A 22,396-nucleotide genomic window follows, 5' to 3' on the forward strand; every position below is an offset into this window, starting at 1 on the left:
TGTTTTGTAGGCGTTGGCGGACTTTCTGATCGATATTTCAGTAATATTTTAGCTGATATTGCGCGCTTTGCGAGCTGCGCAAATTTTACAGGTGTTGTAGGGTAGTAAATGCTTGATCGGCTGAAGGTCGCTCAGGTACTGGTGTTGGAGTTCGAAGCTGAATATTAAGCTTATTAAGCACTGGTTCTGGGTTTATTGGCACTAAATCGGCTGCTTTAAAGCTAGTTTTGATTGTATCCGATTTAAATGCGTCGGCACGAGCTTGGGGTATGCTGCATGGAAATCAAGCTTGTCGATATGGTTAATAACGAGCCGCATTTTCTGGTCAACTAAGCTTCCGTATGAGCGTTTAAGAACTGCAAAACACCCGATATCGAGCGGCTGTAAAAGATGAGAGCTATGAGCTGGCATACAGATCGGTATGATCTTATTTTCTGAGCAAAGTTGATCGAATTGTGCTGTTAAATGACTGCCGTGGCCGTCGAGGACTAGTAGTCGATATTGACCGAGTGTACGGGGATTTGTCGATGGAATAAACACTTTTTGAAGCCACCGAAGGCCTATTTCGTCGGTTGTCCACCCGTTTGCGCTAACCTCGAAGCGCCAGTCGGGTGGAAGATTATCAAACCACGACTCTTTAGTTATAGACCTTGCCTTAAAGATAATCGTCGGTGGAAGCGCCCACCCTGAAGCGCTGATTGACTCGATCGCGGTTACCCAGGTGCGATTTCCTGACTGTAGGACCGATCTTCGACCGTGATATTCTGCTCGCGTTAATAACTCTCGCGGTTGCGGTAAGGCCCATCGCGAAGCCAGTCTCGTCAAAGTTATAGATATCCTCCGATAGGATACCGTATGTAGAGATCGCGGTTTGTACGGTAGTAAACCACTCGCATAGGACCTTTGGATCTTCCTGTTGTGCGCGCTCGTAATTATATCGCCGTGAAAAGCGAGATTTAATCTCTGGGTGGCGTTTGACAAATTTTGTGACCCAATTTTGGCCAATCGGTGTAGTGTTGCATGTACCGCGCTGTCGTAGTAATAAATCAGCCACTTCTTGCACTGTTAGAGGGTCTAGGTGCTCCACCACTATCGTCCATTGATAGAATCCATTGTAGAAGTGAGTTATTTTCGATTTCTGTCAATTTACGGCCATTTGGGCGCATTTCAGCGCGACTTGTAGTACCGCGGAGCCGACGCGTGAGCGTACAACGGTTGACCTGGAATCGCTCTGCAGCCTGCCGAATCGAGCTGATTTGTTTTTTATAGCTTGTATGGCCAACGAGATACGACCCTCTTGCTGTATAACATTTTGGCTTGATCTGACGCGATTTAGAGACAAGGTTGTTGGTGGAAGATAGAGGGACGTGTGGAGACGCGCTTTTTTGGCTGGGTGGCTCACTCAGCGGTGTGGCTCACCCGGTGGTGAATTACGTTATACGAGATTGATTCCAACGTTATTTAGTTAAGCAGATACTCAGTCAGACCCTGAGACAGTTTCTCTCAATCTCATCATCTGTTCTCACCCATCTTATCTTTCCACGTCATTTAGGGCCCAAAATATGACTCGCTTTGTCATAGACCCCAAATGCCGACACCCTACTAACCGACTGCGGCGTACGTTCTCCGCGTTTTAGGAGCAGTATATTAACCATTTCTCGCACTATATCTTGCCTAGGCGCGATACCACATAAATCAAGCGAAATTATCTATTTCAAAGAGAATCCTTTTCTAATTAGGTTAATTTGTGGTTGCTAGCGCGTGTGGTAGAGCGAGACGCGCCTCTGTTCATACGGCGTTGTAGTGTGGTATATAGAACGTCGAAATGCTTCGCTGCTTCGCGAATAGAGGTAACTTCGTCATTTTTGAAAGCTTAGATAGCAAGTAGGATTTGGCCCTCCTGCCTGCTCAGTCGAGTTTTGACGAGATTGAGTGCGAATTGGTGGCATAGTATGTGGTTGAATAGGACATATTGCAAAACGCGGTCGGAAATTGGGCGGGTGATCTGCTCGTTTACATGATCCACTCGCTTACGGGGTTACGTTATCTTATAATTTAAGTAAGTATTGTTAAAAAATTCAATAATAATAACCTGTTCCTCTAAGATTAGAGTATGATGCAGAGTAGTGAATATTTAGTACTAATATTAACTAAGAAAAGTGTTGAATATAAAATTTATATATTTATTACTTCAAATGATAAAATGTACATATCTATGAGTATTAATTCACTAATATTAGACCTACTACTACTAATATAGTATTGCAATCAGCTACTGTAAGTAGTATTAATATACTACTATACTCACTAATAGCCTGGATAGCCCAAAATCACTAATACGTTGACTATATTCACCGTTATATATTGACTACCGACTATTATTCTCACCTAATATAGTTCTATTTAATCCAGCATAGCGCTTTAAGCTTAGAGATAATACACTCCCTTTCCTATTTTAGCTAAAATATATCAGATACTCAATATAGTACACTAGAGAGTATAGTAGACTAGTGTAGAAGGAAGAGATTATGAAATCTATGTACTAGAGAGAGTAGATTGGAAGAATTATTCCAAGATCTGTTTTTTTTATTGATTATTTCTTTACTATATTAAAGATATAAAATAATATATCTTATATGCGATAGATTCTAGATTATAAATTATTTTAATCTAATTGTTAGTAGCCTCTTTAGAATCTTTGGTCGGCATTCGGGGTCTATTACTTCGCTTAGTCATGTGCTGGATCCCAAATGGGATAAAGATAAGATGGTGAGAACAGATAGATTGACAGAAAACTGTCTCAGGAAGAATCTGCCTCTCTAACTAATCATGGATCATTCTCTCTAAATAGATCGAAATGGAAACAATCAGGATAAACATGGTGAGGAAGAAAGCGGGGTAAAGCGAGGTAAATCACTCATAAGAATAGAGAAGTTCGCCTTTCCTCTCATCTGGCGGCCGACCCTCCGATGAATCTCGAGTCCTAGCTAATTGATTAGGTGAATTTGATCGCAGCCTTAGAAGTTAGGTGTTGAACAGTGTTAACTCCCAACATATAACTATGATATTCATTTAATTAGATAATTTGGATTATTATGTAGTTGTTCATGATAGAATTCTAGTCTCATCTTAGTACATAAACTGTCGGCATTCGGGGTCTATGACAAAGCGAGTCATATTTTGGGCCCTAAATGACGTGGAAAGATAAGATGGGTGAGAACAGATGATGAGATTGAGAGAAACTGTCTCAGGGTCTGACTGAGTATCTGCTTAACTAAATAACGTTGGAATCAATCTCGTATAAATAGACTAAAATAGAAGCAAACAAGCAGACAAACACAGGAAGCGAGAAGCGGGGTAAATTATTAAAGCTCGTATTTTTCCCTTTATCCAAGGGCTGACTATCTTCTTCTGAGTCTTAAGCCCTTGTAAGCTGATCAGAATTACATCACAGCCTTGGAAGTCAGGTGTTAAACTACTTTGACTTCCAACAATAGGTGTATAACTATATCTGTCGGGAAATCACACGTGATTACCCTTGGGAGTGACGGCCGATAATCCATCCGAAGTTCTGAATACTGAACCTTTCCTATAAGTGGCGTCCAATATATAGAAGCCACATTAGATGTATGGCGTTTAATGTATCAAACTCCCCCCGTTCGTGCCCCTTTTCACTGCATATTTTGTTTGCACTATTTGTTCTATTCTCGGTCTATATATATCTACTTAGTTACATCATTAGTTAATCAGACAGTTCTATCTCTTTGACTGATCTCACTCTTCTTCTTCCACACATTCCTGGTTGTATGATTTAGCATCAGTCAACTTGCTTTGTCATCGGATACCAGCGAATGCTGACAATATCTAATGCTGCCTTAGGCTTAAAACACGCATTTCACGTCGATATGACTATAAACGAGCGTCATGTGTGGATCTGAAGATTATATAAGAGTGGTTTGATCGATTCTGATAGGCTATTATTCAATATAGTATTTATGAGAATAATATCTAGAATTTTGACGAAACTGGCTTCACAATAGGTCTAATAAGCACTTCACGTGTAGTCACACGTGCTGAATGCTATATAGTAAAAGAAGCTTATATAGCTAGGTAATCGAAAGTGGGTTACAGCGATCACTCGAGTGTATCAACTGATCTAATTTTCTCCCGCTGACTATTAACTTTAAAGGCCAAAACTTCAACTGAGCGCGGTTTACTACTATGCTAAGATACTAGCGCTTTAAAGTTAGGTTAGTGCAAATAGCTAGACGACGGATCAAATTAGTCTCGCCTAGCCTAAAAAAAGTTTCTATTCAGTATACTACTAACTGTCGACATAGGGTATAGTGGCTATTAGCGATAGACGGGTACGGAAGCTATATTGCACTTTAATTCGATGATACTAGTAAATCTATATACTATTCTAATCTGTATACCTCTATACTCTTCTCATTTACTTCAACCTCTTAATATTAGCTGTTTTGCTGTTTTAAATAGCTACATAGGTAACACGTTTAGGCTAAGATACGAAATAGTATTATATTAACAAGCTTGATTTTCTGGCCTCATATCCTCAGGCGCGTACAGGGATATAAACTAGCTACGATATTAAATAGCTTCGCCGCTATAGGCCTTATACTATGTCACAGCGAGTGCTTAATATACTTGATATTCAGCTTCGAATACCTACCCCTCTAACCAGCCGTGGTAGTGATAGTTGCCGCGATTTCATACCTCACAGGCAAATTCAGCTAGTTAATATCCGACGAAAGGCTTCTTTAATTTAAAGCACTGCTACAGCAACGCTCGTGTGCGCCCCTAAGTCCTGATCAGATTACATTACAGTAGGTAATTAAGGGTGCTAAACAAGTAATTGACTACGTTACTCTAGTAAGCAATGAGAATGAGCGGTTACGCGCTGAAAATGCCCCCTAAAAGCGAAAATGGGCATTACCAAATCAGCGAATAGCTAGCTAATAATAGTTGGATGACTGCTGGTGAGGCTCAGGAGCGTATTGAGAATGGGGCAAATAGTGTTAAAGCAGAGATCATACACAATACGGCGGCGGCTGCGGTAGCAAATTGGGCCAATAAGATAGCGCCGTCGAGGTGTTCAAATTGTTGGAATATGGGGCATAAGAGAATCAGGTGCCCTAATCAGTTTGTGAACAGTGTTAATTGAATATATTGGTTGGTGGTTATTTTATATATATTTTCGTGGTAGGGTAGTTGGGTAGGTGATCCGCTAGCTTACATGATCCACTCGCGTACGGGCTACGTTAGTATGACTTACCAGTTACAGCTAGTTAAGAATCTGATTTTATATTAAAAAAATATAATTGTTTCTAAATAGGCCTACTGGGAACTAATAATATTGTTAATATTAAAGAAATTAGGTAGTCCCTTACTATTAATCCTATATTTTATTAGATATTTAAATCCCTTACTATTATTAATCCTATCTATTATTAGTTAACTAGATAAATTTTACAACTTTATATAATACCCTTGTATTTGGTCTTCTTTATGAACTCTTTATAACAAGATTTTAGTATTAGATACTGCATTGGAAATCTATAATAATATCTTTAGATACCATAAAGTGACTCAATGCTGCGGATATTGGATATCACTTCATATCCATATCCAAGTTGAGGATATCCACAAGATATCCGCACTAGCATAAATCTCGCTTAATTATCTGAAAAGAGATAGTCAGTTGGTTTTTGGATAGCATAAAATATTCTCGCTTAGGTTGAAAGAAATACATGTTTGGTCTTAACCATAATAACAACCCAGCTCATCCCATCGCTTAATGGAATTTTAAGAAATGATCTTGTATCTATTAATTGATAATAAGTTTCTGTCAGCATTCGATGGTATCCGATGATAAAGCAAGTTGACTGATGCTAAATCATATAACCAGGAATGTGTGGAAGAAGAGTGAGATCAGTCAAAGAGATAGAACTGTCTGATTAACTATTGATGTAACTAAGTAGATAACGTAGTCCACGGCCGTGTGACGCACCCCAAAACACCATAGTAAATGCGATAAATGATATTTTCATGTCTCAATAACCACATCCTGTGGAATCTACTTTGGAAGCTAGCTAGCATAATTGAAGATTCTGAGTACTGTAATGGACCCTAAATTTAAAATTTCATGGGGGGATATGTATTTACATGCTCAAGGTCGAGATTACCTTGTAATTTTTTGTAATCATACCAAAATGATAATTAAAATAATTGATATGAACCTATGCTGCCTTTGATGATTAGAAAAGTCTTGAGACAAATTCTGAAGTCATGTAAGTCTATGGTTGCTGAGATATGATGTTGTAATTTATCGCATTTATTATGGTGTTTTGGGTCGCGTCACACGGCCGTGTGCGTTACTCGGGGGTATTTGTCGGGGCACCTCACTTTTTTCGGTAACGGCACCTCAAAACGTTATGTAATCTGTCAAGCTTAACGTAATCAACCACCGAGCGGCGAATTTCGACGCGCCCCATTGTATTATTTAGATTTAACACTCCACAATTATACTCTACTAGACCATCTAAAACACCAAATGAATAGCTATTTATTAGGACAACCTCGTATAGTATGTCCGACAGTCCCACAGCCACTGCAGCGTTGTGGAGCTCGCTGGCGAGGCCTAGGACTAGGCTCATCAACTTGCTCATTAAGCTGTGTATCAAGCTGCTGAACTCGATTGTGACCTTCGTGCACAAATAAAACAAGATCATTACCAAGATTAGCACGTCTCCTTGCCCTTCTTTTGATTTTTCGCTCGTTCTCGTAGAACCTTAATTTCTTGTCGAAGAAGTAGGTTTGTATTCATTGCCATCTGCGCCGCTTTTTCGAGGTGTTGAATATGCGAGATTGGACTGCTAGAAAGCGTTCTTTTCTTTCGAAGACTTCTCTGTAGGCGACGCGCCTTATGAATAACCTGACGAGGATTCTGAGGTGTCTGAAAAGTAGAGGAATTTGAACTTTCAATTTCTAATAGAGGTGGTGTTGGCGTGCGAAGTTGAGAGGTAATCCTTTCAAGAACTCGGTCTGCATCAAGTGGCTTAAGACCAGCTCCTGCGAATCCACTGCATATGTTCTCCCGATTGAAGACAGTTTCGCGCGCAGGTGGATATAGGTGTAGAAAGTCTTCCTTGTCAATATGGTAGTTGCCGGCAGCCATCATCTCCTCAGTCAATTTCCCGTACGCGCGTTTAAGCGGCCCAAAAACACCAACATCTAGTGGCTGAAGAAGATGAGAAGTATGGGGAGGCATGCAGAGGCAGATTATTGCATTCTCTTTGCAAAAATCATCAAATTCTGCAGTCAGATGGCTAGAATGGCCATCAAGAATAAGCAACCTCTTCGCACCAGTTGAGTAGCGTTTAGAATATGGTTCGAACATCTCCTTTAGCCAGCGAAAGCCAATTTCATCCGTTGTCCAGCCATTCTGGCTTCTAACAAGGGCATATCCCTTATTAAAAAGAGAAGGCCCTGATACCAAGTGGCTTGGTGAGATTCGGCTTTTAGGATAATCCATGGCGGTATAGAAATCCCTCCAGAGCTCACGCATTCGATGATTGTGACCCATTCACGATTCCCCTGAATAACCCTGCGAGGCCTTTCACTGCGCTCCACTGCGGTAATAACCTTAGAGGTTGAGCAGAGTCCCATTGCAAAGCCAGTTTTCGTCAAAATTCCAGATCAATCCTCATGGATACCATGTTCCTGAATAGCTTCATGCATAGTCTCAAACCACTGTTTTATAACCATCAGATTCTCCTGCTTTGCACGCTGGTATGTAATCCTCCGATTATATCGTGTACGTAGCGCTGGATGGCGTTTAACAAAGTTGTATGCCCAGTTAACACCAATGGTTGTGGTAGGATCCTGGGTACGCTCACGAAGTAAGATCTGCGCCATTCCACGCAGAAACTCAGGTCGAATCGATAAGCCTCGTTTATCTGCGTCTAGCAGGTGCTTGATCAAGACTTCTTCATGGGCTGTTAATTCATGGCAATTGGCACGCGTTTCCGACCGTGATTTCATTCCCTTGAGCCAATCTTGAAGGGTTGACCTTGGTACGCCAAATACTCCAGCAGCTTTTGATTGATATTGGATTTGCTTGCTTTTGTACACGTGTATGGCCATTTGCATTCGGTTTTCTTGAGATAGAGGCATTCTGAATAGTGGTGGTGGAATAAAGTCGCGTTGAATAGTGCTTGATGGTGGTGCTAGGGAAAACTGCCGACTCGGTTGTGGATTACGTTATAGCATCCTATCATTTTGGTTATGCTTTATCAAAAAAATTTGCTTTATCTTAATTTAAGGAACATAATCTTATAATTATCATAACAAATTATTAATCTAGAAACAATACAAGTAAAGATAATATTTAATTGAGATCATGACATTGCAATAGTAATAATTTATGATTTAAAACGATTAATACAGATATTTATATAGATAGGTAGACATTCTCGATGGATCCTATAAGTAGGCTGCGGCATATCCATATCCATAAATTATCCACATTAACATAAATCTCGTTCATCTTTCCTAGTTCAGGGTAGCACATCACCCTTATGCAGCTGATTCAGCCCCGTTTTAAAACCAAATACAGCTTTTTGTTCTAATTGCCGTTTAAACTGTAATTGACCTCCTGGGTAACCGAAAACTTTTGAATTGGATACGTACTTGTATTCTTAATCTTATTGATTAACTTTAGACAACTTAACTAACGTAGTTCCCAAGCGAGCCGCCCACCCCAAAACACATAGTAAATGCGATAAATTACCACGACATATCTCAACAAAAACGTCGATTTAGTATATCATATTTGGACATAATGGTCTAGATAGCGTCACCAGCCCCACTGGCGTAATTTTGACATATAAAACTAATAGGAAGAGAGACATACTTATATTTATGTATAGAATACAAAAATTACACTGTATTTTATTGTAACATTGTAACGCGATCATCTAAAATATTTAAAACGAGGATATGTTAATCCCTATGCTAAGTAAATCCTATCTTGCAATATGAAAGTAAAGTTAGTCCATGGTTGTTGAGATATGTCGTGGTAATTTGTCGCATTTACTACGTGTTTTGGGTGGGCGGCTCGCTTGGGAGCTACATTAGTTAGTGTGCAAGGATTATTAATAATATGGCCAGATAGAATGTGAGTTGTTCAGAGTGGCTGTCACGGAGTGTGCAAATATGAAAACATATATGTTAATGTTTAAAAGCGACTCACCAAAATCCTGAGAAATAATTGCGGAAGTTGCCACACACGATATCGTTATAAAAATGGCTCAAATTAAAGATATATATTACGCTCCTATTAGCTAATATTATGTATAATATTTATAGTAGCCTCTTATATAAAACACTAAAGAAACCTATGCTTAAAGTTCTCAAATAGTGGACAGCTATTTTGGAAAATCTTCTATAGATAATTGTGGATGATTTATAGATAACTATATATAACGTAGTTCCCAAGCGAGCCGGCCACCCCAAAACACATAGTAAATGCGATAAAATACCACAACATATCTCAACAAAAACATCGATTTAGAATACCATATTTGGACATGATGGTCTAGATAGCGTCACCAGCCCACTGGCGTGGTTTTGACATATAAAATCTAATTAGAAGAGAGACATACATATATTTATGTATAGAATACAAAAATTACAGTGTATTTTATTGTAACGTTGCAAGGCGATCATTTTAAAATATTTAAAAATAGGATATATTAATCCCTATGCTAAGTAAAGCCTACCTGCCAATATTCAAGTAAAGTTAGTCGATGGTTGTTGAGATATGGAGTGCTAATTTATCGCATTTAAGATGTGTTTTTGGGGTGGCCGGCTCGCTTGGGTGGCCGGCTCGCTTGGGAACTACGTTATATTATATTATCTATAAATTATCTATAATCTCCCATATAATTATACTATCTCAGCGAATCAGAATTAAGCAATTCACGAGTCACGTTGCTAACGAACGCGTCGATAGTATAAGATCGCTAGTACCCCTGAGATTTTCTGCTGCTATACTCTGTAGGTGATCTGTCTCTCTTCTCTTTCCTATACTGAGACTAATACAATATGTCGCATTCTTATATTTCTCAGTCACAAGAATCTCCCTATACTGTATCTGAGTCAGTCCCTAGTACTGATCCTCTAGTATCTGATGATATTTATTAACTTCCTTAGCAGCCAATAACTGTGACATCAGTAGCCCCATATATTCCTTGTGAGCGCATAATTCCTCTGCCCCCATTTCTCTGTCTCATATTGGCCTACGTCTCTAAATCTATCTGGGTTCTCCACCTAAGCGCGCCTAATATAAATGAATCTGCATAGAGCTTTCTTAACTAGTGGCAAATAACTGAATATAGGACAAACATGAGCTCTGGGTCGTAGGAAAGTCTAGAAGTATTAAATCAGAATTCAATATTCAAATAGGATAGCTATAAAAGATCAGAAATCTAGAACAGTTTTAAACAGATTACGCATAAGAGGACTAGGGAACCAAAGGTATTATATAAGTAATACTCATTAATATTAGTTTATCCGCAACGTTAGCGTGCTAGAACCTCTCAACGCGCAGGAACCTCTCTAATTATAGCCTATCTCAAGGATGCCTATTAACGGAAGTCTATATCAAAACGACGAATTAATAAGTTACTCTAAGATATAGTATACTCCCTGAATTCTACCTTTTTAATCATAAGCTAATTCTATGCTCTCTCTTTACTAGCCACATAAATTTTGGCTCAGTATTTTCGTAAGAACTACTAACCGGCCCCACGTAATTTTTACCAAAATTACTGGACCCTCGCTTGCGAAGGTCCGACACCCAAACGAAAAACGACCCCCACAATATAAATCTCTTCAAAAAGCTACACTTCCACTTCAGCATCCTCCCACGCTACCAACATGCCTCGTACAAATAGAGAAATTGAGGAACTGATTGAAAAGGCGCTGGAAAAACTACATACCCAATCTCGGCTAAATATCTCAAAAGTTGCGCGTGAATTTGATGTGCCTTATCAACGGCTCCGTAGCCCCTATCGGGGCAAAAAATCACTATTTGAACGTGAACCTAGGCGAAAACTTGTTTCTGGCGACCATACAAATTGTGAATATGTGACTGTGGTTGAAGCAATCTCAACAGATGGGTTTTGTGTTCCACCATTGATTATTGTTACTGCTGCACAGCTCCAATTTCGCTGGTTTGATGATCTGAAGAATGAGCATATTGCTATCACTGAGACTGGCTATATAAATGATCAACTTGCTTATCAGTGGATTCAGCATTTTGAAAAGGCAACAAGAGAACGCATGAAAGGTTCCTGGAGGATGCTCATATGTGATGGCTTTGGCTCACATTTGACATATGAGATGGTCAAATATTGTGAAGATAAAAAGATTTTACTTTTCTTCCTACCTCCACATACAAGCCATCTTCTACAACCTCTTGATCTTGGTGTTTTTAATGTGTATAAACACTATCACAGTGAGCTCGGCCATTGAATCAGCAACCGCAACTGGTTGTACAAGGTTTTCAAAGATTGATTTTTTGGCTGCAATTTCATCAATTCGCACCAAAACTTTTACATTACGCACAATTCATCTTGGATTCAAATTATCTGGTATCTGGCCAATAAATCCTAATATTGTGTGATAATCTGGTGGATTATAACATGCTGAAGTGCCAGAATCCCCCTCAACCAATTCATCCAATTCAACAAATTTCGGCACACCCAAAACAATTCAACGATTTCAGAGACTCGAGAGCAGGATTTTGACGTTAAACAAGGATAAAAATATCTCATGATGAAAATATTGTCAAAAAGCTCTCAAAGGGGGCACAATCATGTGCATATCAGCTAGAGGAGGCACACCGAGAGATTGAGACATCAAAAGCTGCAATTGCTGCACGCCATGCACGTTATGGTGTATCAAGAACAGGTTTTATCAAGAGGCATTATTTCTTCAGCGAATGTGGCGAAAATGAAGCAGGATAAACAAAAGCTGACTGATTTGGAGGCAATTGATAAACTGCGGCCCCAGTGGAAGAAGGTTATGATTGAACTAAAACGGCACTATAGGCAGTCAGGACGCCATTTGGAGCGCTGCAAAGTTTTTTATTGTTTGTCCTATGAATACACATATTGAGACCTCAATTACTAGAAATTCTAATGTAAATGTGGGTAATCTGGGTGCCAAAGTCGGATGCTGTGATAATTTATATTGTGGGGGTCGTTTTTTGTTTGGGTGTCGGACCCTCGCAAGCGAGGGTCCAATAATTTTGGTAAAAATTATGTGGGGCCTATTAGTAAGCTATTTACTAGAGTTTATTTCGGCTACTCAGCTACCTTTCAGAATCATAGAGTATCCTCAATTTAAAAGCCTAGTTAATCTTATTTAGTAGACACTTAGTAAGCCACTACTAGGATACTAGATATTAATAGCACTTAATTGCTAGACTTCTCTATTCTGTTAGCTATTGATAGCTATCAATAGCTACTTCTTAGATTCGGATTAGAATTATTATAAGGTACTCCTTAGGCTTAAGTATTGTCGGGAAATCACACGTGATTACCCTTGGGAGTGACGGCCGATAGTTCATCCGAAGTTCTGAATACTGAGTCTTCCCTATGAGTGGCGTCCAATATATTGAAGCCTTTAGATGCATGGCGTTTAATGTATCGAACTACCCCTGTTCGTGCCCCTTTTCACTTGCATATTTTGTTTGCACTATTTGTTCTATTCTCGGTCTATATATATCTACTTAGTTACATCATCATCTAGTTTAAAAGGGGTAATATAGTGTTGGAAGTCAAAGTTCAACACCTGACTTCTAAGGCTGTGATGTAATCCTGATCAGCTCACTGGGGAATAAGAGAGTTAGCTCGTGTGTAAAGGGGAAAGTACGAAATTTACCCCGCTTTCGCTTATATTGTTTGTCTGCTTGTTTGCTTCTATTTTGGTCTATTTATATGAGATTGATTCCAACGTTAGCTAGTTAGGCAGTTGAAGGTTCTCATCTCTGAATATTAGCTGTTCTCACCCATCTTATCTTTCCAAGTCAACCGAGGTCCAGCACATGACTAAGACGAGTCATAGACCCCGATTGCTGACAATATCTATAGTGCTAGCAGTAAATTTAGAATATTTTATATTATAATTAGTATTTTAAAATAAAATATGATATCTATATTTCCTTTTTAAAGATATATACATGAAATAGAAGATGTTCTAGTTAGCTATTAAATCAAAATTATATTCTTTATTCATGTTATTGGTAGTATTAGTATTGTCTATCTATTTAATAAAAAAGTCCAATTCTTTATATTTGATAATAACTATTCTACAATAGGATAACAAATATTTTTTACAGTTTATAATTCATAAAATAAGAATATATTAAATTTGTATTTGATATTTAATCTTGACTAATCCAATATAAAATTAAATAATTCATAAACTCTTCAATTTTTATCATTATCAATTATTAAGAGTTAAAAAGAAGAATAAATCAACTAAAGATTAAAAATAAATTAATAACAGAAGGAAAGTTGTTATAATTTCTGCTTTAATATATTAGATTTAAATAGACTCTTAGTATCTATGTTTATTATTGTATATAGAATTTTGTCCTCTTTGAAAAAATTCCTAATTTAGTATTTATATCCCTATTTTATTCGATAATTAGACTATTGTATTTCTATATTAAAAATTTTATGGTTTAATATTATCGAAATATTAGATATCCTGACTTTATATTATACTGATTATAATTTAAGAGGTTATTAATGATTTATAACCCCTAAATTGTAGATCATAATCTGTTATAAGTAAATTAATTTATATAAAATAACGAGTCTATATAGTGATTGGTTTTAGTACTATATATTTTTATTCAATATGAGAAATTTTTTAACAATATTTTAGATATAAATTAATTATAGAATATTATCATTAAAGCAGGCTAATATAGAATAAATCCCTCTGTTTAGTTATTATACAGTTGGAAGTTAGCACGGTTCAACACCTAACTTCTAAGGCTGCGATCAAATTCATCTGATCGATTGGCTAGTGCTCAAGGTTTATCAGAGGGTCGTCCCACGAATGAGAAGAAGGCAAACGTCTTCTTTTTTTGAAGTGATTTATTGTAGTTACCCCGCTTTCTTTTCTATCATGTTTATCCTGTTTGTTTCCATTTCGGTTTATTTATACGAGAATGATCCCATTATTAGTTAGAGAGGCAGATACTCAGTCAGACCCTGAGAGAGTTTCTCTCAATCTCATCAACTGTTTTCACCCATCTTATCTTTTCACGTCATTTAGGGTCCCAGCACATGACCCGCTTTGTCATAGACCTAGAATGCTGACATATATAGTAGTAAATTAAGTTCCCGTATTAGAAATAGGTATTATAATAGTTTAGATAAAATGGAATCAATTGTATTATCTAGAAAATTGATTACAACAAAAAGCTCTAAACAGAAATTTATATTTAGATTGGTTTTCATGGAAATTAACTTTTCTCTATGATTTAGTATCTTTTTATAATATCAATTATGAATTTCTTAAGAATGTAATGTATATTGTATATGTAATATCATCTTTATTATTTTTCTTCTTTCTTTGCTTATTTACTCTCTATATCTTGGTATAGTATAAAATATAAGAAAACACAAGAAAATATTTGAGGGTATGTAATTATAAAAATATGAAACTTATAATCTAGCATAGCTCAGCTACAATCATTTTTACAAATTATCGATATAAATGAGATGGATTAAAATGTTAATAGTAACGTAATTCACTACCAGTGACGCACCCCACCAAAATCGTGTTCCGACGCGAACCCACCACCATCTTTAACCACCCATCATGCTACCAAAACACGCTCAATCAAGCCAGGATTCGGCCAATCGTGAGGGCAGAATCTTATTAGCTATTCAGGCAAAACGGTCAACTTCCTAGTCTTCGCGCTGCAGCCAAGACATACAGCGTATCTGAAGCACAATCCGCCGCCGATGTTCGGGCCAGTCTTCTCGCGCGATTACACGCGCTAATAGTCGTAAATTGACTGATTTTGAACAAGAATCGCTTGTGCAGTGGGATACTATCTATGGATTCTCGTGGTACGGCCCCTAGGCCCTCTACTGAGAGAGAAATGGCTAATATTGCCGCCCGTGGAAACCCCCCACCAACTGTTGGGATTAATTGGGTAACTAAGCTTACCAAACGCCGAGAAGAGCTTCAAACATGTTTTTCAAGACGATATCATTACCAACGTGCTGAGAATGAGGATCCAAAGGTCTTACGTGAATGGTTTAAAACTGTTCAATCTGTTATCAATGAGAATGGTATCCAATCAGATGATATCTATACGAGACTGGTTTGCGATGCGCCTTATATCAGCACAAAAGGTGGTTACTCAGCCGAGTACCATGGTCGTCGGGCAATTCTACAGCCTGGAAATCGTGAATGGGTGACTGTTATTGAGTCAATTAGTGCGGCTGGTTTTGCTCTTCGACTCTGCATAATCTTCAAAGCCAAAAACCACAATATGAGTTGGCTTGATGGCTTCCAAAAGACAGGCGAATTGAAGTTTCACCTGATGGCTAGACTTCAACAGATAAAATTAGCATCCGATGGCTTCAAAATCATTCCTCCCATTCACCTCAACTCGGATGAAAGGAACATATCGCCTTCTGCTTCTTGATGGCCATGGTAGCCATCTCCGACCGAATTTGTGCTGAAAACTCGATCATCCCACTCTGCATGCCAGCACATTCATCCCATCTCCTTCAACCTCTAGATATTGGATGTTTTGCTGTTCTTAAGCGTGCCTATGGTCGTCTGATTACCAATCAGGCACGGTTAGGATTCAATCATATTGATAAGCTGGATTTCCTAGCAAGCTATCCTCGGGCACGAGAAGAGACCTTTAAACTAGAGACTATTCAGTCTAGTTCCACTAGATCCTGAACGGGTGCTTTCGAAGATCAATATTTCTCTCCGAACACCTACACCACCACCTAGCCGACCTTCTAGCCGATCAAGCCAATTCAGCCCGAAAACACCAAAGACGGTCGACCAACTACAAAAAGAGGTTTCTTCACTCAAAAACAACCTAGGAATTGATCAAGAAGCCCTCCTACTCCATCAAAGATAGTCCTAGATCGGATTATCAAAGGCTACGCTGTCTTAATACATCATACCAACGTGCTACAAGCTCAGGAAATTGCTGATTTACGGGCTGGGGATGAGAAGAAACGGCAGAAACGAGCACGAACGAATCGCCTAGTTTGATGCGAACAGGGTGTTACAGTTGGAGAGGGCCTACCACCACCAGCGCAGCCAGTGCAGCCAGTTGAACGTGTTGAGCAGCCTCCGCCCGCACCGGTTGATTCGCCTACTTTGCCACCTCTACCAGCCAAACGTGCACCCCGGGGATGTAGCGGCTGCATAAGCACTGGATATTCAGTTACCCGGTGCCCTAATCGATAGATTTTTGAGTTCATAGTGTTTTAAGTGGTTTTATCTATGTTTGAATATTCAGTAGTGGGTCGGGTGCGTCACTCGGTAGTTAGTGAATTACATTATAGTTGAAATTATTAAGATTAGGTTGACAATAATGTATTTCTAATTAAAAAGGGTCTAGATTCTTATTTAGAATCGTATTTTAATATAAGATGATATGAAATATTTTATATATAGATGTTGTTGGCATCCCGGGTCTATGACTAGATTAGTCACGTGCTGGCCGAGGATGTGGTGGGTTGAGACGAATCACAGATCAATCGCTCGAGGACGGGCTTTGCCTCGAGGGGTCGAGTCTGCGGGTAAGATTCACCTAGAATTCGCCTGACCATTTAGCTATGGTCAGGAGCAGTGTTAAATACACAAAAAAAGATATAAACACGACAAACAGAAGTAACTTAAACAGTAAACAAACAAGCGGTGTAAAGCGGGGTAATTCTGATATATCTCACTTATTTGCGGAGTGTCCCTCGGATGAACACGCACTCATCTGACAACATTTTCAGCCGAAATGAGAGATCTGGCCAATTGACCAGGTGATATTGATAGCAGCCTTGGAAGCCAGGTGTTGAACCGGCTTAACTTCCAACCCCTAAGTATCTCTTCTCCCTAAGCTATCTTTCGTCTCTTACCTGGATACTTGTCAACTAGCCTCTATTTTACGAACTTATATAGATATCACAGTAATATTATATTTAAATCTCTCAACAATCCTTTTTGCTATTCAATAGTGAAATTAGCACTAGGCAAAGTTCTAATTAAAAAATCTCTCTCCGTGGGGATGTAGAGTGTGATTCTAGACATATAATAAACCCCTAATATTTGATAGAAGATCAATAGGCTATCCAAGTGATCAATTCTCCAATGATATATATTAAGAATACGTAGTGTAATATTACCCAATGATTTTTTAACAGTGGGTCTCTCCTTGCTACCCCGCCCTTAGGTAAGCACTTACCATTGATAATTGATCCTGATTGCTAAATTGAACAATCTGCTTGGGAACCCCTCATATTACCTTCTTCCTCCCAGGACATGATCAACATATCGTGACCCATTCATTCGTCTTTCGTCTACCTATTTATAATATCATCGGGGTTGACTCATGATGTCGGATTCAAACAGAAATGACATTGATATCTCTCAGGTAGGGTTTTATGAGGTCTCGCGTTGCATGTTTCAGCCAAAGCTAGTATGGCTACCACTTATTAACGAGAATGCTAACATAATCAGGCATTGGCCGAACTTGCTAAGTATATTGTCAAAACTATAGAGACAGAGCTCACTGTTCAAGATGGCTGACATCCTGTAGAGGAGAGATGACCGCATCTGCCCTAGAGGACCACCTAGGCGCTATCGAGGAGAAGGTCGAGGAACTCCTGGCAGTGTTTGAGAGCCAAGAATCGTCGCGAGAGGACATAAGAGCCCATGATCCTCAGGATCCAGGCAAAGAAAAGAGGAATGATACTAATCCCGAGGGAGATGATCATTAAACAATGCGGCCATGTGGAATTGTCCATCGGGGCCTTTTTCGACCACACCTTTTTCAGTGATGATACCATCAATGAGTGCCGAAGGTGTCATGTCGAAGGCAGGGTTCCAGACACCAATTCCCGGTGCTGCAATGCAAACGGTTTCTAGGATTACACCATTGTCACTGACAGCGTCTTCACGCGGCCCCTTGATGCTGGTCACTTCTGATGATGGGCGCTGTTCAATCACAATATCGGCTCCTGACTTCGTGGCTAGGTCAATGGTCGTGAGAGGTGCTGCCACAAGAAACTTGACACCATGATGCTTGGCCAGGACGGCTAGGCCGTATGTGCCAATCTTGTTGGCCGTATCACCATTTGCAGCAACTCGGTCTGCCCCGACAACAATAGCGTTTACACCTGCACCAGTATCCGCGAGCAAGGCTGCAGCCATTGAGTCTGTTACCAGAGTAGCAGGAATATTGTCATGAACCAATTCAAATGCCGTCAGCCGGGATCCTTGGTTGTAAGGCCTTGTTTCCGTGCAGTACGCATGTCGTAGAAGGCTCTGAGATGCTAGGGATCGGATCACGCCAAGCGCAGTACCATAGCCCGAGGTAGCAAGGGAGCTATTCGCGATTAGTATAGACCGTAGGGGCAGAACTTGAATGCACCTACCCGGTGTTACAATGCGTCAGAACTGCGACCTGGGAGCTGCCTGCCTTTGCAGCGTTCCTCATAATCCATTCTGCGCCGTTGTGGCCGATTCGATGGTTATCTTCGAGGTCCTTGCCGAGCATGTCTTGTGCAGCACGTATGAATGCCTCCGCAACGTCCTGTCCAGTCACGCCAGGTTGTGCTGCCTGCGTTGTCGTCAGACTTTCCAGCTTGCGAGCTGCGTCGCTCAAATTCACTGCCGTTGGCCGACTGGTTACCAGATAGGCCAGCTTTTTAGTGATAAATTGGCGGGTCTCGTCCGGGTTGTTGGGAATCTTGCCAGCGACTCCAAGTGTGTGAAGCTCAGAACAGAGCGCTAGCATAGCCACTATGGCAATTGCGGGTGCTCCTCGGACCTTCATGGCCTTGATAGCATCCCAGCTATCCTCCGTGTTCCGGACGGGAATGTATTTTTCAACGAAGGGAAGTTGCAACTGGTCGAGAATTTCCAGGTGACCCTGGTCATATTTGATGGCTTGTAGCATTTTCACAAAGGTTCGACGTGGAATCAGGATCTGGAGGGAGGTGGTCCCGTGAATCGACAAGGCTGCTTTCTGGTCGTATTGGCGAGGCCCACTACGATGAGTTGGAGTAACTAAGAATAACGCTGGCTTACCTAAGAAACCCCTCTGCCCCTCATCGCTACTAGGTTCTCATAGAGGCAGGACCGGGAAACCCTGCCAGGCTTGATATCGACTATAAAATTCTGAAACCTGGATTCCCAACTGTGATATTGAGCGGAAAATGAAAATTATGTGGAGGGAAATTGAAGAAGAAACTGGGTGGTAAGAATAATAGAACAACAGTCATCTGAAGAAGCCAGACTTTAATTTCCGATTCCATAATTAAATGCCATGACACATTCCTCAAAGGGCGCAACAAAATGAGAGTAGGGCACCTTAGGCTTCGCATCTTAAGAATTCCTCTTGGTATTGGGCATTGTATCAATGATGATCAGGTGAATGTGTGAATGACTTCGACGGCCGAATCCAATTCAAACACAGTTGGCCCAAGGGTATATGCTGATCCACAAAAGGAAAGCAAGTTGACGTAATGCTGAGATTTTGCTTTTCGGCTCAATAGAAGAGCATGCATAAGGTCTGTGACGCGCAGAAAAAGAAAAGAGAAGGATGGCAGATGCAGCTCAACTGGCAGATATGTAAAGCACTAGACTTTAACTTAGCAACGAAAAGCGGAATAGAGAGCAGTAAGGCCGAACAAACCATTATTTCCTCTCACAAAAGCGTCGCCATAGTTACGCCGAAGCTTTCCATTCACGAATTCCTCTGTCTTCTCGAGCGCAATATTCATGTAACCATCAACCGACTGAAGCTCACCTACATGAGGGTTAGAACCGTAACAGTAAATTTCAAACGACGAACCAAACCGAATCAAACCGACCCTTGTAAACGACACCGGAGTTCAGTTTCACGATGACCGGGGCGCCGATGATCTCGCTCAGAAAGGCCGATGGGTCCTTTCCTTCGGAAGACGATCCGTTTTCCATGGTGTTTTTTTGTTTGCTTTGATGGAATGTATGTGATGACAGGTGTCAGGGTACCGATAGCCTAAAAATCATACCGAGTGAGCATTCAGATCTGGAGAGCGTGTGAGAGGGACTATACCTGGAAGTGGACACAATGATGGTGAGATCGGGGAGCAAGCTTTCGCGCGGTGACCCTCAGATAAGCATATGAGGAAAGCGGTGAGATGTTTTCGGGTGGGGTCGTTTTGGTCCCTAGCCTGCCAGCTATAGCCCTCTCCCCTCCATTCATCTGAACGTGGGGCCGTAGCCTGTGATCTCGTGTCTGACACCGATTCTGATCGTGATGCGATCCTTCTTCAAAAAACCGGAATGGGCCTCCAAAAGTGGAGACACTCAGCCCGAATTCTACAGACGGTCTGAACAAATTTACTCTGACATTGTCGCAACCAACCGCGCCGCCCACAGGAAGACTAAGTCTCCACCTGACACGGTCGAAGAAGCTATCACTGAGGACGACAGGTGTTCTAAGCGACCCCGGTTACCTGAAAACTACGGAGAAGTTCCGGAACTTACAGAACCGTCCCAGTTCGCCAGCGAATCCGACGGAGAAAAGCCTCCGAATTTATCCATCACACAAGACCGGGGCAATGAAGCCCAACAACCACTCTATGAGGAAAAACAACTCTATGAGGAAAAGCATTCATCGACAACGGCTGCCGCTGAATTGCCAGATTCCGACTTAACGCAGGCCCACAAATATGCAGACAGACCATCGTCTCCCGTCTCTTCGGCCTCCCATCAGTCAAGGCAGAATGCAGACCCGGCTGCTCATCAAACAAAGAACAAGGGCGAAACCAAAGAAAACCCCCCGGAAGACCCTAACACAGAAACATTCTGCCAGTCTCCGAATCAATCACTACCTGAGGTGGACGACACTATCGTGCAGATTCTGATCACTTCTGAGATTCCGAATTCCCGATCTCTGATTGTGCATCGCAAGATGTCCCAGGGGCTGAGAGATGTGCGTGTGGAATGGTGCAAGCGTCAAGGAATTCCTACAGAGATGCAATCATCTATTTATCTCACTTGGCGAGGGCGACGGTTGTTTGATGTGACGACTTGCCGGAGCCTTGGGGTAAAAGCTGAAAACAATCGTTCCATATTGGGGTTTGAGGATGACACTGCTGCGGATCCAGAAGAGCTGCGCATTCATATGGTGGCAACTACTGAAAATACAGCTCTACTACACTCTGAGCCGTTGCCGTTTAAGAGTGAAAGCACTCAATTGCCCCCACAAAACCCCGAGGATGAGCCTAATCAGCAAATCAAGCTGATATTGAGAAGCCCGGGCTTGGATGATTTCAAGATCAAGGCTAGACCAAAGACAATGGTGTCTAAGCTGATCTCGGTCTTCCGAAGCAAACAGAATGTTTCTGCTGATCAGAACATCTTCGTTATCTTTGACGGGGATCGACTCGATCCAGATACCTGCTTACGCGAGCACGATATTGCAAACCTGGATATGTTGGAGGTTCAGGTCAAGAAACAAGTATAAAGATGGACCACTGGCCCACAGCATTCCATATACAGGATATGCTCGCTTATGGGGTATTTACAGCAGGGTCACAGAAGCTATTGTGCCTTAAGGAAAATTCAGTAAATCCTAACTATAGAAATATATTTACCTGTGTTCGCACATGGAAGCTAATGAACGATGAGCATATTACATCTAGTTCGGGCTATCTCTTTAGTGTCACCTCTGGGTATATACAGCTATATTTACTGAACTGGTATACCTGGCCACTTGTCCAATCTCCAACCATCCATGTCCTCGTATGGCGCAGTGAGTAGTCAAGACGAATAGGTGCATACATATGCATATTGCCAGCATCTATGTGATAAGCATATACGTACTAGTCATAGTGCACAACAGCATCAACCCGTCGATAAAGACTATAAAGTGGCACTCAATAAATATAAATACCAAGGTGTGGTGACATTTTTGCGAGAATTTGTGCTATACCTGGATATTTGCGTCGGCTTCCAAGAGGATCACATTGAGATTGATGCGGCATAAGGCGCCATCGGCGGAGGGAGATTGTGTGGGGTACTAGTCCTTATCGATAATACAGTCACA

The 22,396-nt window shown here is 40.6% G+C and overlaps 5 protein-coding genes across 5 annotated transcripts; 2 read left to right on the top strand and 3 right to left on the bottom strand.

The window, feature by feature from the left end:
- Window positions 1-7,716: 7,716 nt before the first annotated feature.
- On the bottom strand, window positions 7,717-8,193 carry N7532_010391 (uncharacterized protein; the record flags this gene model as incomplete). Its single annotated transcript, XM_056622882.1, has 1 exon — window positions 7,717-8,193. One exon carries the CDS (start codon window positions 8,191-8,193, stop codon window positions 7,717-7,719), a length of 477 nt encoding a protein of 158 aa, XP_056470298.1.
- Window positions 8,194-10,959: 2,766 nt separating this feature from the next.
- On the top strand, window positions 10,960-11,707 carry N7532_010392 (uncharacterized protein; the record flags this gene model as incomplete). The annotated part of the gene is made up of 2 exons (XM_056622883.1): window positions 10,960-11,509; window positions 11,541-11,707. The coding sequence occupies 2 exons, from the start codon at window positions 10,960-10,962 to the stop codon at window positions 11,705-11,707; spliced, it is 717 nt and encodes a 238-aa protein (XP_056470299.1).
- A 6,344-nt stretch (window positions 11,708-18,051) lies between these two features.
- N7532_010393 (S-methyl-5-thioribose-1-phosphate isomerase) lies at window positions 18,052-19,258 on the bottom strand (the record flags this gene model as incomplete). The annotated part of the gene is made up of 2 exons (XM_056622884.1): window positions 18,052-18,685; window positions 18,735-19,258. 2 exons carry the CDS (start codon window positions 19,256-19,258, stop codon window positions 18,052-18,054), a joined length of 1,158 nt encoding a protein of 385 aa, XP_056470300.1.
- A 659-nt stretch (window positions 19,259-19,917) lies between these two features.
- On the bottom strand, window positions 19,918-20,280 carry N7532_010394 (U4/U6-U5 snRNP complex subunit LSM6; the record flags this gene model as incomplete). Its single annotated transcript, XM_056622885.1, has 3 exons — window positions 19,918-19,940; window positions 19,997-20,110; window positions 20,175-20,280. The coding sequence occupies 3 exons, from the start codon at window positions 20,278-20,280 to the stop codon at window positions 19,918-19,920; spliced, it is 243 nt and encodes an 80-aa protein (XP_056470301.1).
- A 322-nt stretch (window positions 20,281-20,602) lies between these two features.
- N7532_010395 (small ubiquitin-related modifier domain-containing protein) lies at window positions 20,603-21,814 on the top strand (the record flags this gene model as incomplete). The annotated part of the gene is made up of 1 exon (XM_056622886.1): window positions 20,603-21,814. One exon carries the CDS (start codon window positions 20,603-20,605, stop codon window positions 21,812-21,814), a length of 1,212 nt encoding a protein of 403 aa, XP_056470302.1.
- Between the last annotated feature and the right edge of the window lie 582 nt (window positions 21,815-22,396).

Source organism: Penicillium argentinense (assembly GCF_028826775.1).
Source record: "Penicillium argentinense strain IBT 30761 chromosome Unknown utg000010l_segment0_segment0, whole genome shotgun sequence".
Classification (NCBI taxonomy): domain Eukaryota; kingdom Fungi; phylum Ascomycota; class Eurotiomycetes; order Eurotiales; family Aspergillaceae; genus Penicillium; species Penicillium argentinense.